A 14,667-nucleotide genomic window follows, 5' to 3' on the forward strand; every position below is an offset into this window, starting at 1 on the left:
ATGGTCATTTAGATTGCTTTCAGGTTTTTGCTATTGTGAATAACACTACTTTAATTCTTTGAGACCTAGCTTTCAATGCTTTTGGGTATATACTCAGAAGTGGAATTTGTAGATCATATGATAATTTTATATTTTTAATTTTTGAGGAACCACCATACTGTTAACTATTTTCCACTATGGGTTCACCATTTTATATTCCAACAGCAGTGCACCAGAGTTCCCATTTTTCTACATCCTTGCCAACACTTATTATTCTGTCTTGCATAGTAGCCATCTTAGTGGGTGCGAGGTAGCATCCATTGTAATTTTGATTTTTATTTTCCTAATGATTAGTGATGTGGAGCATCATTTCAACTGCTTGATGGCCATTTGGATGCCATCTGATAAGATTTTGAGTGTTGCCTTATAAGTTTAAATTTTACACTTAAAAAAAAATATTCATTTATTTATTTTAGAGAGAGTGCTAGGTTTGGCTAGCAAACCCTGAGGTACCAAATGAAAAGATTACTTTTTTTACTCCAGACACCTAGGAGAGAGCGAGGGGACCAGACTCTTTAATGGCAAAAGGTCCCAAGCCAGACTCAGTCTCCCCTTTAATTGCAGGTCTTATCAATACATCAAGTAGGAACAGAAAAACAGAAAGGAATGTTAGGCTTCAATAATGAAGACATATACATATGAGGCAATGCATGATGCAAACAAAGCGAGCAGTGTTTGTGTCGTGTGCATGGGCTAAGGGAATGATGAATATGTGACCATAAGTTAAGAGTGTTTTTCATCTAAGTTAAATATTTACACCCTAGATGAGAGCGTTGAGCCACAATAAAAATCTGGCTGTTTTCAGCTCAGAAACTTGAAAGAAAACCCAGAGCTGAAGGCACTCCTCCTTTTCTTTTCAATTGGTCTCACCTCGGGAGCCATATTTCACTTAAATCTTATCTGTCTAGGCACTCTGAATCCCCACAGAGAGAGAGAGAGAGAGTACAAGTGGGAGGGACAGAGGGAGAAGGAGAGAGAGAATCTGAAAGCAGACTCCTCACCGAGCCCGGAACATGATGCAGGGTTTGATCTCATGACTCTGAGATCATAACCTGAGCCAAAACCAAGAGTCAGATGCTTAACCAACTGGACCACCCAGACACCTCTAAAATTTACATTTTATGAATAATTTACCATTGGTTAGTATGTAAAAGTTAAGTGCAACTCAATTTTTGTGCCTCAGCTTCAGTTGCCCTCCTTTTCTCTATATCACTTACTAGCAATAATGGAAAGTTCGAGTGGGGACGAAAGCGCATCTAAATTAGGAGAAATACTTAGCTTCTTTCCACCTATCTTCTAAGTAGCACATTTTGAGGTGTAGCCCATCAGTGCCTGCTTATTTGCATATTCACAATGATATTCACAACATTATCTTAACTCTCTTAGTAGAGTAAAACAATCACTTGATAGTCCATTAAAAAACCACATAACTAGAAAGTCACATCGGATGGAAAGCTAATTAACTGTACTGTTTTCACATTTTGTGTGCATATTTTTCCCCCTAATCAGGGCTTTATTTAATCGCTCTAGTGCTCAATTTTTTAAATTAATTGTTTCAGATTAATTCTTCTTTTGTTGTTGTTAAAGGTAGTTATTAATGGGACCCGAAGTGGTATGGACCACTGCTGATTCTTGATTCCTGTCACTTAAGCAAGCTTGTCAGGAAGCAGAGTTGCGATCAGTATTCTTTCATCTTCTCTGAGGAACTGTCCATAGCCAGTCCTGGGCAGATACAAAGGATATGTCAGAATTGTTTTATAATGAATTTGAGATGGCGCCTGAAAAATTGATAAGGAAGTACACTTCAGGTGCCAACCAGTTGTTCCTCAAAGCACTACCTCCTGATAGACCCTGGGAATCATGATCCTATCACCTAACTATGATGTCATGAGAGATGTGTCCTTAAATGATCTTAGGGAAGGGAGTGGGGAATTGCATATGTAAATTTACAAAATTTAAAGAGCTATCATATTTCATAGTAAAAATTTGAGAAATAGATGAATTATGGAGAGATTATTCAAATTAAAAAGTATTTATTATATGTATACTTTAACAATATATCCTCTATTTAAAATATGAATCAGTTCATAAAACTTTCTTTTAATTTTTTTCTGTACTTTTTACTCATTAGGAAATCATGGTAAATATAATCAGTATGTTCCAAAGATAAGACATGTTGGGGAAACCTGGGTGACTCAGTCGTTGGGTATATGCCTTCGGCTCAAGTCACGATCTCAGGGTCCTGGAGTCGAGTTCTGCATCAGGCCCTCTGCTCAGCCAGGAGCCTGCCTCTCCCTCTGCGCTTCCCCCTGCTTGGGTGCATTTTCTCTTTCTCTCTCAAATAAATAAATAAAATCTTTAAAAGAAAAAAAAAAAGACATGTTGGATTCACATCTGTACAATTTTTTTTTTCTTAATTTTTTGTTTTGTTTAGCTTTTTTTGTGTTTTGGGCCTCATCACAGCAAGTGTACTCCTTAATCCCCATGAACTATTTTACCCTTCCCCTCCCAACCTCCTTCCCCCACCCTATAACCAGAAGTTTTTTTCCTTCATCCCCAGGAATTGGTTTCTCTGATCTGTATTTATTTTAGTCAGAATTGCAATTTTGCAGTCCGTGAACTTCTAAACACCAAAGTTCTAGTTAACTCACTGAATGGCAAAATTTGATCCATGCTAATGTGGAACTATCATAGACTTTATCCCACCAATCATGATTTTATTATATTTTATTGTGAACACATTAAATAACTTTGAATAGAGTTGCTGACTTGGATCCTCTCTATAGTATGCACTGTATTACCTTTCTGAGATCTGAAACATTTTGAATTCAAAATATATTGGGCTACAAAGATTTTGGATAAGAAATGATGGATCCACACTGATATTTATGTTCTTTGGCCAATCCTTGAAACCCACTTTTTAAATGTTAATAGCTTTGTGGAATGGAATCTAGTGTCAAGAGAGAGGTCTTCTCCAGGTATAGCTCTATGGAATGATTGTTGATATGACTAATAAGTTCCAGAGTTTTATAAAGGACTTAAGTTTTTGCAATTATTACATATAATTTGAATATATTCAGCATCAAGTATTTGAAAATTTCATTTTGGGGGAAGGTTGGATGATAAAACAAAACACTCAACACATTATTCTCTATTAATTATACTTTATGTCTACTGTAATTGTAGTTGTTCAACTCATAGTGATTTAATGGTATCCCTAAAAGGATCTGTGATGATGAGGACTACGTCATCAATCAGTACCTATTTCTCTTTTCCACTGGCAGGATGTTATTACCTGTTTGAACTATTCCGTTTCAGTTTCTGTTATGTGCATTTTATGTTGTGCTTTCTAATTAGGATACCCACATACTAAGATTAAAAATCACGATTTGATAATCCCCCACTAATGCATGTTGACCTTCCAATGACACTATATCTACCAATTGTAACAGTTTTTGATATCCAAACACAAATTGCCCTTTTGACTTAACCATACATTTGGCTTGAAGTATTTTTAAATGTCTTATTAAAGTTGGAGCAAATGATGGCTTTGCCCTGGGCCAAACCACGGCTTCTTATTCTCTGTACAATTATGTTAATTATATTTTGTTAAAATTCCCAGAGGCCTCAGCTCTAAACTAAGGACCAATATGTAGTTGGTATTAATCGTAATTAATATTGACTACTTGTGTGTGTGTGTGTGTGTCTTTCTTTTTTTTAACAGTTACATTTCAAAGAGGCGATGGAGGACTAATGAGCAATGGGAGGTATGCTAAGGAGATTCTTTTTTATTATTATTTTTAATCAGGACTGGGGAAACTATAGTAAGAGGCTATTATTGTAATAAACGATCACTTATAAGTCTGAGAATTCTAGGAGGAATTAAATGGCTTACCACAAGGTTTAATGATCTATTTGTTGTGCACTTTAGAGGAATCAAGTCCAGATGTTTCATATCTCCCAGATGCCCCTGAAGAAATTAGTAGTAAATATCACAAGGAATGTGTTCATTTGTTAGCAGGATGTTTATTGCATTAATTAGACATTAGCAAATGAAGTTGCTGTTGTTTAAGACTCCTTATTGGCTCTCACTAAATTGCTGTGAGTGAACAATTACACATAATCGATCACAAAGTAAATGATTCATGGATGATGAATAGGCTGTAGATTGATAGGACTGGATTCCACAACTTTGGATACTCAATTGAAATTGATAAAAGCTGATAACAAACCCATATATCCTCATCTATTTCCCCTTTGCCAATATGGAGATTGTAATTAGGCTCTGGTAATAACTTCCAATCTCCCATTTAATCAATATTTTAGCAAAAAGAGATTAGGTCTAATGAGAGCTAGTGCATGTAGCAAGTAAGCAGTTGGGTCTTCTTATTGTAGTTGCCATAGAAACACATGTTTCTCTTAGGGATTTCATAGAAACGGTCTATCAAAAATAAAGTGCAATGATTATAGATGTTGCTATTTCTTTGTAAATATGCTAATAATCTGGAAAGGAATCAGAGTCCCATCTTTTATATCAAAAATGGGAATTCTTTATTCAATATGATGTAAGGGAAGTTTTTCTCATCGATTATACTCACATGCTGGATCAGATCACAGTGAATCGTTAATTACCTTAAAATCTTTAGTATGCCCCTAATATCTCACAACTTAGAGAATTTGGAAATGTGCTATTGATGGAACAATATAAATACTGTTCATTAATTTCCTTCAAGTTCTTTGCCTCTAAATCAAGCACAAGGGCTCATAACAGGGGTTATAGCCTACAGGGGACAGATAAATATGGGGGCTGTAGAAATGGAGGAAGCAATAGCCCAAAGTCCTGGAGATGGCTGATGCCGAGCAGTCACCCTGAGCAATTGTTCCCTTGAGGTGCCAATTTATCATCAAACCTTGTTTCGGGATCCTGCTGTGTTACCAATTCCCACCAGTTTCAAGGCAGACAACAGAATTCATTTGGATGTCAGCAGAATCCCAGGCAGGAAGCTTCTGCTTCCACTGACAGGCTATATATAGTCTTAATGAACTGCAGAAGTTCCTTCATTCTTGAGAACCTACACTTTTTAATTGGAAGTGAATTAAAATCTTCTTAAATTCTTTCATCTATTTTAGTGCAGGAGACAGGTGTCCAAATCTCTCATTGAGCTCCACCGATTGATTTCCTTTTAATTTCTGTTTCAGCCGTCCTGGTCTTCTAAATGCTGGGGATCCCAGTTACCCATGGCTTGCTGATTCGTGGCCAGCCACAAGCTTGCCAGTAAACAACAGCAATAGTGGCCCAAATGAGATTGGGAATTTTGGACGTGGAGGTAAGTTGTGCATTCAAAACTTTGTTATCTGTTTTCTTGGCTTTCCTAAATGTTTTAAAAAATACATACTAGAGAGTATTTTCTTCCACAATTAAAATTACTAAAGCACATGTACTAACGGTGTTCTATATTCACTAAATATTTTGTGTAAGACCATTGTGTCTATATTACCTTGCATAAGACTAAGCTTTAAGGAAGTCATTACTAACCAAGATGGCAAATAGTCATAATACAGTTTGGTTTTAGGACTATTAGCACAAGATTAGTAAAATCAGAAACTATGCTGCCAAGTAGGGCTTATGATTTGGGGCTAGTCATTTCTGTTCTCTACGTGTCATTCAACATATATTTATTAACTATGTCCTATGTACCTGGCATTATGGCAGACAATAAAAATAAAATATCAACATAGAGATGTCCTTAACCTCATAGGATGTATGCTATAGAGATTAGATGCATAAATAAATGTGACCACATGTTGAAGCAGAACTTAAATGTAGTTCTACCATTGATAATTTGTACCCCAAATAAAGAACGAAGAGGTGCTAGGTAGCTGATATACTAAGGTCTCCAAAATTTGGTACTAGGGTTCTCTCTGTAGAAATAAAATTTGACCTGCTATAAATAATTACAGCCTCCCCACTGCCACTTTTTCATCCATTCAATAGGAAAATGATGGATTTAGAGAAAGGTGGGACTGGAGAAGTCTGTGGTCCCAGTGATTAGTTTGGCAAAAATAGGTGAGTTTTCCATTGGCAGAAACTTGTGCAAACAGTAAATGGACTAGCGCTGCTTTGCCAGTGCCTAACATGAAAAAGCTGCCTGTTGGGAATAAGAAAGTTTTATGAATGGAGTGTCATTTAAGTTGATATCCAAAGGAGAGGTAGAGATTAGTCAGAATTGTGGAAAAAGTGTGTGAAGAAATGTCTGTATCTTAAGGTCTAGAAAGAAGAGAGGCATTGACCTATTTGAGAAATGAATGAATTTCCTAATGAGTATAAAGTATGAGGCAGCAGAGGTGGTTAAAAAAAAAAAACAAAAAACCCAGAGGGACAGATAATAGAGGGCCTTCTAAAATATACAACGATTTTAAACTTTGTCCAGAATGTAGTCAGAAGGCACCAAAGGATTTGTAAGAGGAGAACACCAGAATCTAAGTACAGAGTTAAGTCATCCAGACCACTGCCAGGTGGGGAATGGAGTTCGAGTAGAAAATGGGAAGATTAATTAGGAGAGCAGTGGTATAATGCACAAAAGTATGGCTGAATCTGCTAGAGGGTTTCTACACCTCTGGGTGGTATTAACGATGGAGGAGACCCAGGGCTTGGCTAACCTATTATAAGCCTCAGTGGTGAATTTCACAGGCATTAAGTGTAGAAATAGACTGACTTAGAAGAATAATCATGGACACTGGCATTTTTTTCTTTATGGGTGGAATCCCAATGAGTGTTTGAATATAATTAAAATAGTATTTCAAATAATAAAGCTACTAACTATCGCTTAAGTCTTCATTTTGTGAATACCAACTTGAAGGAAGGGCACTCTCTCCCAATCTCCAAATAAAATACAGAAAATAACATTTCCCCCATCATAGGTGTGTAATGAGGATTAAATGGATGATAACACATTCAGGTTTAACACAAAGCTTGACATACAAGCAGTGGCCAGCAGACATCAGTATAGTAAATGAGAAAACAAACAAAAAAAAAGTTGTATGACTCGTAATCACCTGTTTTTTGCTTGCCCTCTGTAATCACCTGTTTAAGATTCTTATTCTTATTTGTCCAGAACCTGTTTAAGATTCTTATTTGTCCAGAACCTCTGAAAGTGGCTGTCTTCCCCCATGACCAAACTCTGAGCCCTTCAATTACAGGCTGTGACTTTATCATGGATAGGTTCTATACCTGAGCATCTCCTCACCAGGAGAGTGGAACACTCCCCTCTACGCTACCCAGAATGATTTTGTCCATAGAAATTCTGTTCTGAAGGCTTTCATCAATCAAGGATTAGATCAGTCTTTTACTGGCTGTATTTGTATTTGATTAGTACACCATTCTCTTTACATCAAGAAATGAATGCCTAAAGTTGGGGAAAATGTTTTGTTTTGGTTTTGTTATTTTTCAGTTTCTAGTGGGCTACACTAACATCTAAAATGTCTCAGTCGAATTTAGCCAAAGGGTACATTTCTAGATTTTTAAAGATTTTTCTTCAATATCCACCACAGTTTTACGATATGAAATAGTTCACGGGGGGGGGACATCAAGGCCAAGACAAGGTTTTTGCAAGGCTTACCATATTTCTTTTCAGTGTGATAGGCATTGTAAGCATTTACTATGCACCAGATATAGGTAGGCTTTTTTTGTACATTATATTTCATCTCACTGGCATAATAAACATAACATAAATAATAGATAATCATATTTATATTTTAAAGGCCAAGAAACTAAGGTTTATTGAAATGAATAACTTGAGATCTAGGTGTAGAAGGCAGATCTAACACATTGTAAAGCCTCGGTTCCTTTATCTACACTGTTCTGCAGTCCTCTAGGTGGGATTCACGTGTATGATTGTGTAACTACGGTCACTTAAAAGAATTATTGTGGATACTGACATTTCCCTTTCAAGAATGGAATACTAATACATGTTTAAATGTAATGAAAATAGTATTTTGAATAATAAAGTTACTAATTATTGCATAAGTCTGCCTTTTGTCATTACAAACTATAAAAGATTCACTTAATCATTCAGCAAGTACTTACCCTCTGCAAAACACTAGGTGAGGAATTATGGAAATCCAGACATAAATCCTCTATGTTCCTCTTCTTAAGTGTCTTACGATATGTTACAGGTGATAGTCATTCATTCAAGTATATCAGGCAAAAGAAATAAATGCATGGATCACTCTGGTGCTGAAAACTGCAAAATGAATCATGAGTAGTTCTTTTTGGAGGGAAGGGTATCTGTAATTCAGAGGTTTAAACTCAAATATCAACAAGTGCCAGTCGGCCCAAAGCACTAAGGAAAGGTAGATGTGGACAGTGGGAAGTGGGAACTAGAAGGTCCTGCCTAAAGATGGCAGCAGCTATTCAGGTCCAGGCTGTTGGAGGAGGGCTGGCTCTGAGTTCCAAACCATCTGATATTATAGGAGGATTCCCCACATCCAGATATTCCTGTAGAATCTTCTAATATTTCAACGTTTGGATATAATTCAATTTATTTTCCAAAAATGGAGGAGTGATCCAATGATATCTGGAGGACATAGGCAGCCCCCACATCAATATAGAAGCACTTCGACTTGAAGCCTGGCTAATTTCATCCAGCGGGGAGAGACAGATTCTATTTCTAGCGCTGTAACCTCAGTTGTTGCAGGATAACATTCTGTAGGATTAGGTCCTCGGACAACTTTTTTCCATTTTTAAACATCTAAACATGCAACCATTTCAAAAGCTCACAGATTAAGTGGCTCCCAATCTAAACTGAACATTTTAGAAGGCCTCAAGTTCAAGGTGTTGGGAAGTTGGGACCTGTGCTGGACACACATGTCTATCCAGTTAATATTATCAGTGGAAGATGGTAGATGTGGCAGAAACAAAATTCTGAAAATTTCCCAGAGTGAAGGATCTGTTTTCATAATTCTGACATATTACTAAATATTAAATGCTTTTGAGAATGCAAATGATATTGACATTTGAGGATGAAGTATACTTTTTCATTATCCAATTTTCTTTCTTTTTTTTTTTTAAAGATTTTATTTATTTATTTGACAGATAGAGATCACAAGTAGGTAGAGAGGCAGGCAGAGAGAGAGGAGGAAGCAGGCTCCCTGCTGAGCAGAGAGCCCGATGTGGGGTTTGATCCCAGGACCCTGGGATCATGACCAGAGCTGAAGGCAGAGGTTTTAACCCACTGAGCCACCCAGGCAATTTTAAAGTTTTAAAGTTCCAATTTTCTAAGTAGTTTATAGGTAAAGGCAAAAAGGGTCAAAAAGGAGTTATGGGATTCTGAAATCTAAAACCAATTTTACTTGCTTGTACAATTTTGTGAAATACTATATATATGAATATCTTCAATAATTTCACTGATATGCACTTAAAATATTTACTTCAATAAAGTGTGTATCTACTTACTTATAAAGCGAGTTAGAATTCCAGACTTTAGAAAGATCTAAATTATGCAGTGTGCAAAATGGATTATAAATGTCTTTCTATTGCTAAAGAAGACATTTGAGCTTTTGTAAAATGCAAAAGCAAAATTAATATATTTTTATGAATCTTTATTTTGCACACAATTGGGTATCATCAAGCCTAAAAGTTTGAGGATATTTTGACTAAGTTTCACTTTCTGCATTTTCTTGTCATGATAAATTGGTTTTAGGAGGAAAATAATTTGGTTTATTACTTACAATATTACAGTACTTTAACTAGTTGAAAATTTCCCATAATGAAGAAATCATTGACCATCTCAAGTCATGAAGTATGGCTTTCAGGACATAGATTGTTAAGGAATATATACTATAATTAGATTCACTTTTAACTCTACATGATTAAAAATATGTCATTTAGTGTTGTTTTATTTTTTAAATATTTATTTATTTTAGAGAGAGAGAGCAAGTGTGAGCAGGGGTAGGGAGGGAAGCAGAGGGAGAGGGAAAGACTATCTCAAGCAGAATGCCCATTGAGTGCAGAGTCTGACATGGTTCTTGATCTCACAATCCCAAGTTCTTGACCTGAGCTGAAATCACGAGTCAGAGGCTTAACCAACTGAGCCACCCAGGCACCCTGGTATTATTTTTTTTTGTTGTTTTTGCTTTTTAAAAATCTAGTACCTTTCTTCTAAAAAGGGGAAAAAAAAATAAGAGATCGGGAGGGAGGTGGCAGTTCTGAATTATAATGCATCATGTAAAGATAATTCAGCACGCCAAAAGATAAAAGGACTGATTGATATTCAGTGTTGTTACTAAAGTTTAATTTTACTCTTGCTGTATTATAACTTGAAACTATAATTCTCCACTTCTAAGAGTTAGTAGCATAAATTAAACTCACGGATCACTCAGATTGCTTTTTCTATAGTTAAATCCTGCTGTATTGTGAAAATGATTTATTCATGAAAATTATCTTTTGTTACCCAAGAAAAAAAAAGTTCCTACCATCCGCTCCACTCCATACTGGAACTGTGAAATCAAATCAGAGAAACAGCAAGCTGGAACTTCAGAAAAATGTATCTCTTAGTTGGCTTGGGTAGTCTAATTTTGGACAATTTTGCATCTATTCAGCAGCTATATTCTCTGTCTTTGGGGGTAACGCGGAAAAAGATGTTTTCAATCCGTAACTGGTAGATTCGCTTTTATTATTTCTTTTGTAAGGAGCTAACAACCTCATTGGTTCGAAAAATGGGATGCACAATTGAAAGCATTTTTCAGTAGTGAAATATCCCAAACCTCTCATTCATGGTTGCAGAAAATGGGGGAAGGGACGTGGTAAGCAGTGAGACGTGAAGGATGAGCGGGAGGCCTGCCTGTCACCGACACTGATAGCTTGGAGATGGTTGTACATCATCTACCCTTCATTGACTCATAAAGCCCATCTCAGCTGAAATGCAAACGTGTGGCATGACACGTTTATTTTTCATCTTCAGTCCTGATAGTTTGGGGCTTCCTGTGCATCATTAAATTGTTTCATTTCCTTACGTTCCCCACAGATGTGCTACCGCCAGTTCCAGGCCAAGGGGATAAAACAGCAACGATGCTCTCGGACGGAGCCATTTACAGCAGCATTGACTTCACGACCAAAACCACTTACAACAGTTCCAGCCAAATAACACAGGCCACCCCATATGCCACCACACAGATCTTGCATTCCAACAGCATCCATGAATTGGCAGTCGATCTGCCCGATCCACAGTGGAAAAGCTCGATTCAGCAAAAAACAGACCTGATGGGATTCGGATATTCTCTACCTGATCAGAACAAAGGTAACAATGGTGAGTCAGGGTCTAACACCCCGAGGAGTTCTTTTCATATCATTTGTGCATGAGATAGAAATTAGTATTTGTTGTTCAGTTCAGTGACTCATTACCAGGTTCACTACCTAAACTAAAAAAAATATTCTTGGCATGTGTTCGGTACCTTGCACAATCCTTCCCACCGCCACCGCCACCGTCACTGCCACCACACGCCAACACCAATCGGTTTCATCCTTTTAGCTCTTTTTTCAGTAGAGTGGTCAGTAATCCATCTCAACTTCCATTAGGCAGGAGAGGCGGAACATTCCTCCACTGTCCCACAACATCTGCTTCTGAGTTGCTAACTGCATGTTCTGCATGGGCTTGTGCTGTGAACTAATCACATGATGCCACTATGACCTCTGCCCTTTAACCCTTAGCCTTACTTTACATCCCTGACTACCGATTGGCTGAGGGATTGTCTAATAGAATGCCACACAACCAGTCACAGGATTTCAGCACCACCAGCTCTCACAACAGCTCAGAGAGGAGTGGCAGTCTCTCAGGTTGGTCTCATCACAGTAAGGAGAAATATTTGTTTGTCACCAGCATATGACCTGTGTTCCTAACGACCGTGAAGAAATACTGAGTCACAGCTCACTGTCAGGCATTTATCTTTCAGATGACAACAGCAGTTTATCCTAATGAAATCAGACTTTGGGAAGGGGTGGGGGGGATAAAAATCCCTGTCACTCTTTATGTACTAAGTGTGCAAAACCATATTTACTGGAAAATTATACAATTTTCCTATTATTTAGGAAAGAACAGATGAGTTTGATCTGCCTTGAACCCTACCTAAGAGCCAAGAGAACTTTATAATAAAAAGATCACAGGGGAAAGTCAACTCCATGACATGGGCAGCAAACGATGAATTCAGCTGAAATGCAAATTATTTGGGACATGTTTCATAACAATTGGATTCTGGTGATGTGACCTATTTTTGGACAATGTTTCCAAAATATTATGGAATAGGATTTATTATCTATTGGATGATATTTAGAGTAAGGTGCTGCTACCATGCTAACCAAGATGTTAATATCAGACATTATTCCTCACACTTAATTTCCAAAAATATTTCAATCTGTATATGGATAATTCTTTTATGCTGTAGATGTTAATATATATTTGACCTGTATCAGCCAAACCTACAATCTGTAATATAGGTATTGTATAGCACATATCAGGACAGACTTTTACCAGACAGAAATATATGCCTGTCATAATGAATAGAACCGATATCCTTCAGGATCCTCACCTCTAAAATAAGGAGGTCGTAGTAGACACATTCTCCCTTTCAACCATAACATGTACATCATGTAACTGATGACTTTTATCTGCACATTTCTAATTGATTCCATGACCTTATTTGCTTATTTTTTTCATATTAGTGATTTGCCATTTGTTCTGATGATTTTTTTTTAATCTACAAGTTTTTAGTAAAGGATTATAGTATATTATGATGTGTCACGGGCTCCTAGGCCATAAAGAGTTAACTCTTTTACATTAGGGTAACATTTACTAAATGACTTTTCCTCAGGAGATAGAACCCTTTCAGTCTGAAATGTTAATGCTCTCTCTTCCCTCCAAAATGAGCCATTTGCTCTTCTTACCTATTGGTAGAATTAGATACATTATAGAATCAAGAAAATTTTAAACATCTGTTATGAATTTAAACTGGCTTAATAATATAGGGGGATATTTTGAATAACCTTATATGTCGTTTTTAATGTCATTTATTTATAATGAATCCCACAGTTGTACTGAATAATTAAAAAGTAATGTATCCTAGGACTATTCCATTCAAGATATGTAAAGTTCCAAGCAATATATGTATTTTTAAAAATCTATATATTTTAAGCCATGCATTACATAAGACCTTTTGTGAATCCTTCATTAAATATTCTGTATATGTTGATTGACACTGAGTTTTAAAAGTTACCTTCTGAGTAATTGTAAGCAGAACTTGATTCACAATAGTGCTTACTGCTTTTTTTTAATCCATTAATCTCCCAAGTGACATTTATATATATATATCTATGAATTATATTAACTACTTCATCTACATTTGAATACAAAATTACTTAAATTGGTGATAGAAAGCATTCTTTGGGAGGTGAGAGTGAAGTGATTATTCCCTTTTAGTTTAGTCCAATTGAGTTTAATATCACAAAATTTGCTTCATTCTTTTAATAATCATGGATGTGTTTTCTAAGGCTCAAATTTAAGATCCAACTGCCCAATGGATATCTAATCATATATTATCTTAATTTGTGCACAGTAATAAAACCAATTTAAAATAATCACAAAATAAAGTTGGACATTTCTGAATTATTTCAGTGAATTCCTCATCCTCCTTGAAACAATTTTATAATTTATTCCATACATAAGTTCTGAGCGTTTGTGCTAAAAATGCAACCACTAAAAGAAAAAACCTCAGATCTCTCAGAAACCATAGGCAATCATAATTATGTATATACATATATGTATCTCAGTATCAGTAGTGACAATGTAATATTTTTATACACCAGTATTTTTCAAAATAGAGCATGTGTTTAACTAACTTGAAAATGATTTATTTTTATAATTTTCTATGCATGAGAGTTGTTCGTTCAGCATCAGTAAGTGTCAATTTAAATATTTATATTTTGAGTTGAAGAGAAATGGGTCAGATATGTTTGCCAGTCTTCAAACTATGTTCCTCTAAAGCGTAAGGCAGGCATTTCTGCCCTTAAAATGCTTGGGGATCTTAGGTTGCAAGTAACAACAACAAACTGGCTCACTTAGCTCAAGGTATAGATCTTAGGTAAACATTTAATTTCGTTAACTTCTGTTATATGCCCCCCACCATGCTCAGAGCCCCACCTCTTAGGTCAATGCTAAGAGAGGACAAAGCATATCAATTGATAGTCCCATTAGGACACACCACAATGACAGAGCAGAAATTTCCCAAAGAGTGGAAAGTGGGCATTGGAGGAAAACCTTATTAGAGGAAAATTCCATCTATGAATCAGCTTTGTTTCCCCAATTCATTTTTAAGTCTGATATTTTGAAGAGTTGATAATGCCTTTTTTGACCTTGGACAAGAACTTCAACAGAGTTGGGTTTAGAACTCCAGAAGTAGTCATTTCTAGTAAAGCTGCTGCATTTAAAATTTTTCTTACTGTGTGAATATGGACCACATAACATTTATAAAGAACCTCTGTTTTCTCATCTATTAAGTACTTCATCTACATTTGAATACAATATTACTTAAACCAGTGATAGAAAGCATTCTTTGGGAGGTGAGAGTGAAGTGATTATT

At 36.3% G+C, this 14,667-nt stretch overlaps 1 protein-coding gene across 1 annotated transcript in view; it reads left to right on the forward strand.

Moving 5' to 3' along the window:
• ROBO2 (roundabout guidance receptor 2) overlaps positions 1 to 14,667 on the forward strand; it is a 1,319,482-nt gene that overhangs the window by 1,259,918 nt on the left and 44,897 nt on the right. Inside the window, 4 exon segments of the mRNA XM_047722052.1 lie at positions 3,764 to 3,806; positions 5,239 to 5,366; positions 11,064 to 11,345; positions 11,747 to 11,872. Coding sequence (XP_047578008.1) covers positions 3,764 to 3,806; positions 5,239 to 5,366; positions 11,064 to 11,345; positions 11,747 to 11,872 — 579 coding nt within the window.

Source organism: Lutra lutra, chromosome 1, assembly GCF_902655055.1.
Source record: "Lutra lutra chromosome 1, mLutLut1.2, whole genome shotgun sequence".
Classification (NCBI taxonomy): domain Eukaryota; kingdom Metazoa; phylum Chordata; class Mammalia; order Carnivora; family Mustelidae; genus Lutra; species Lutra lutra.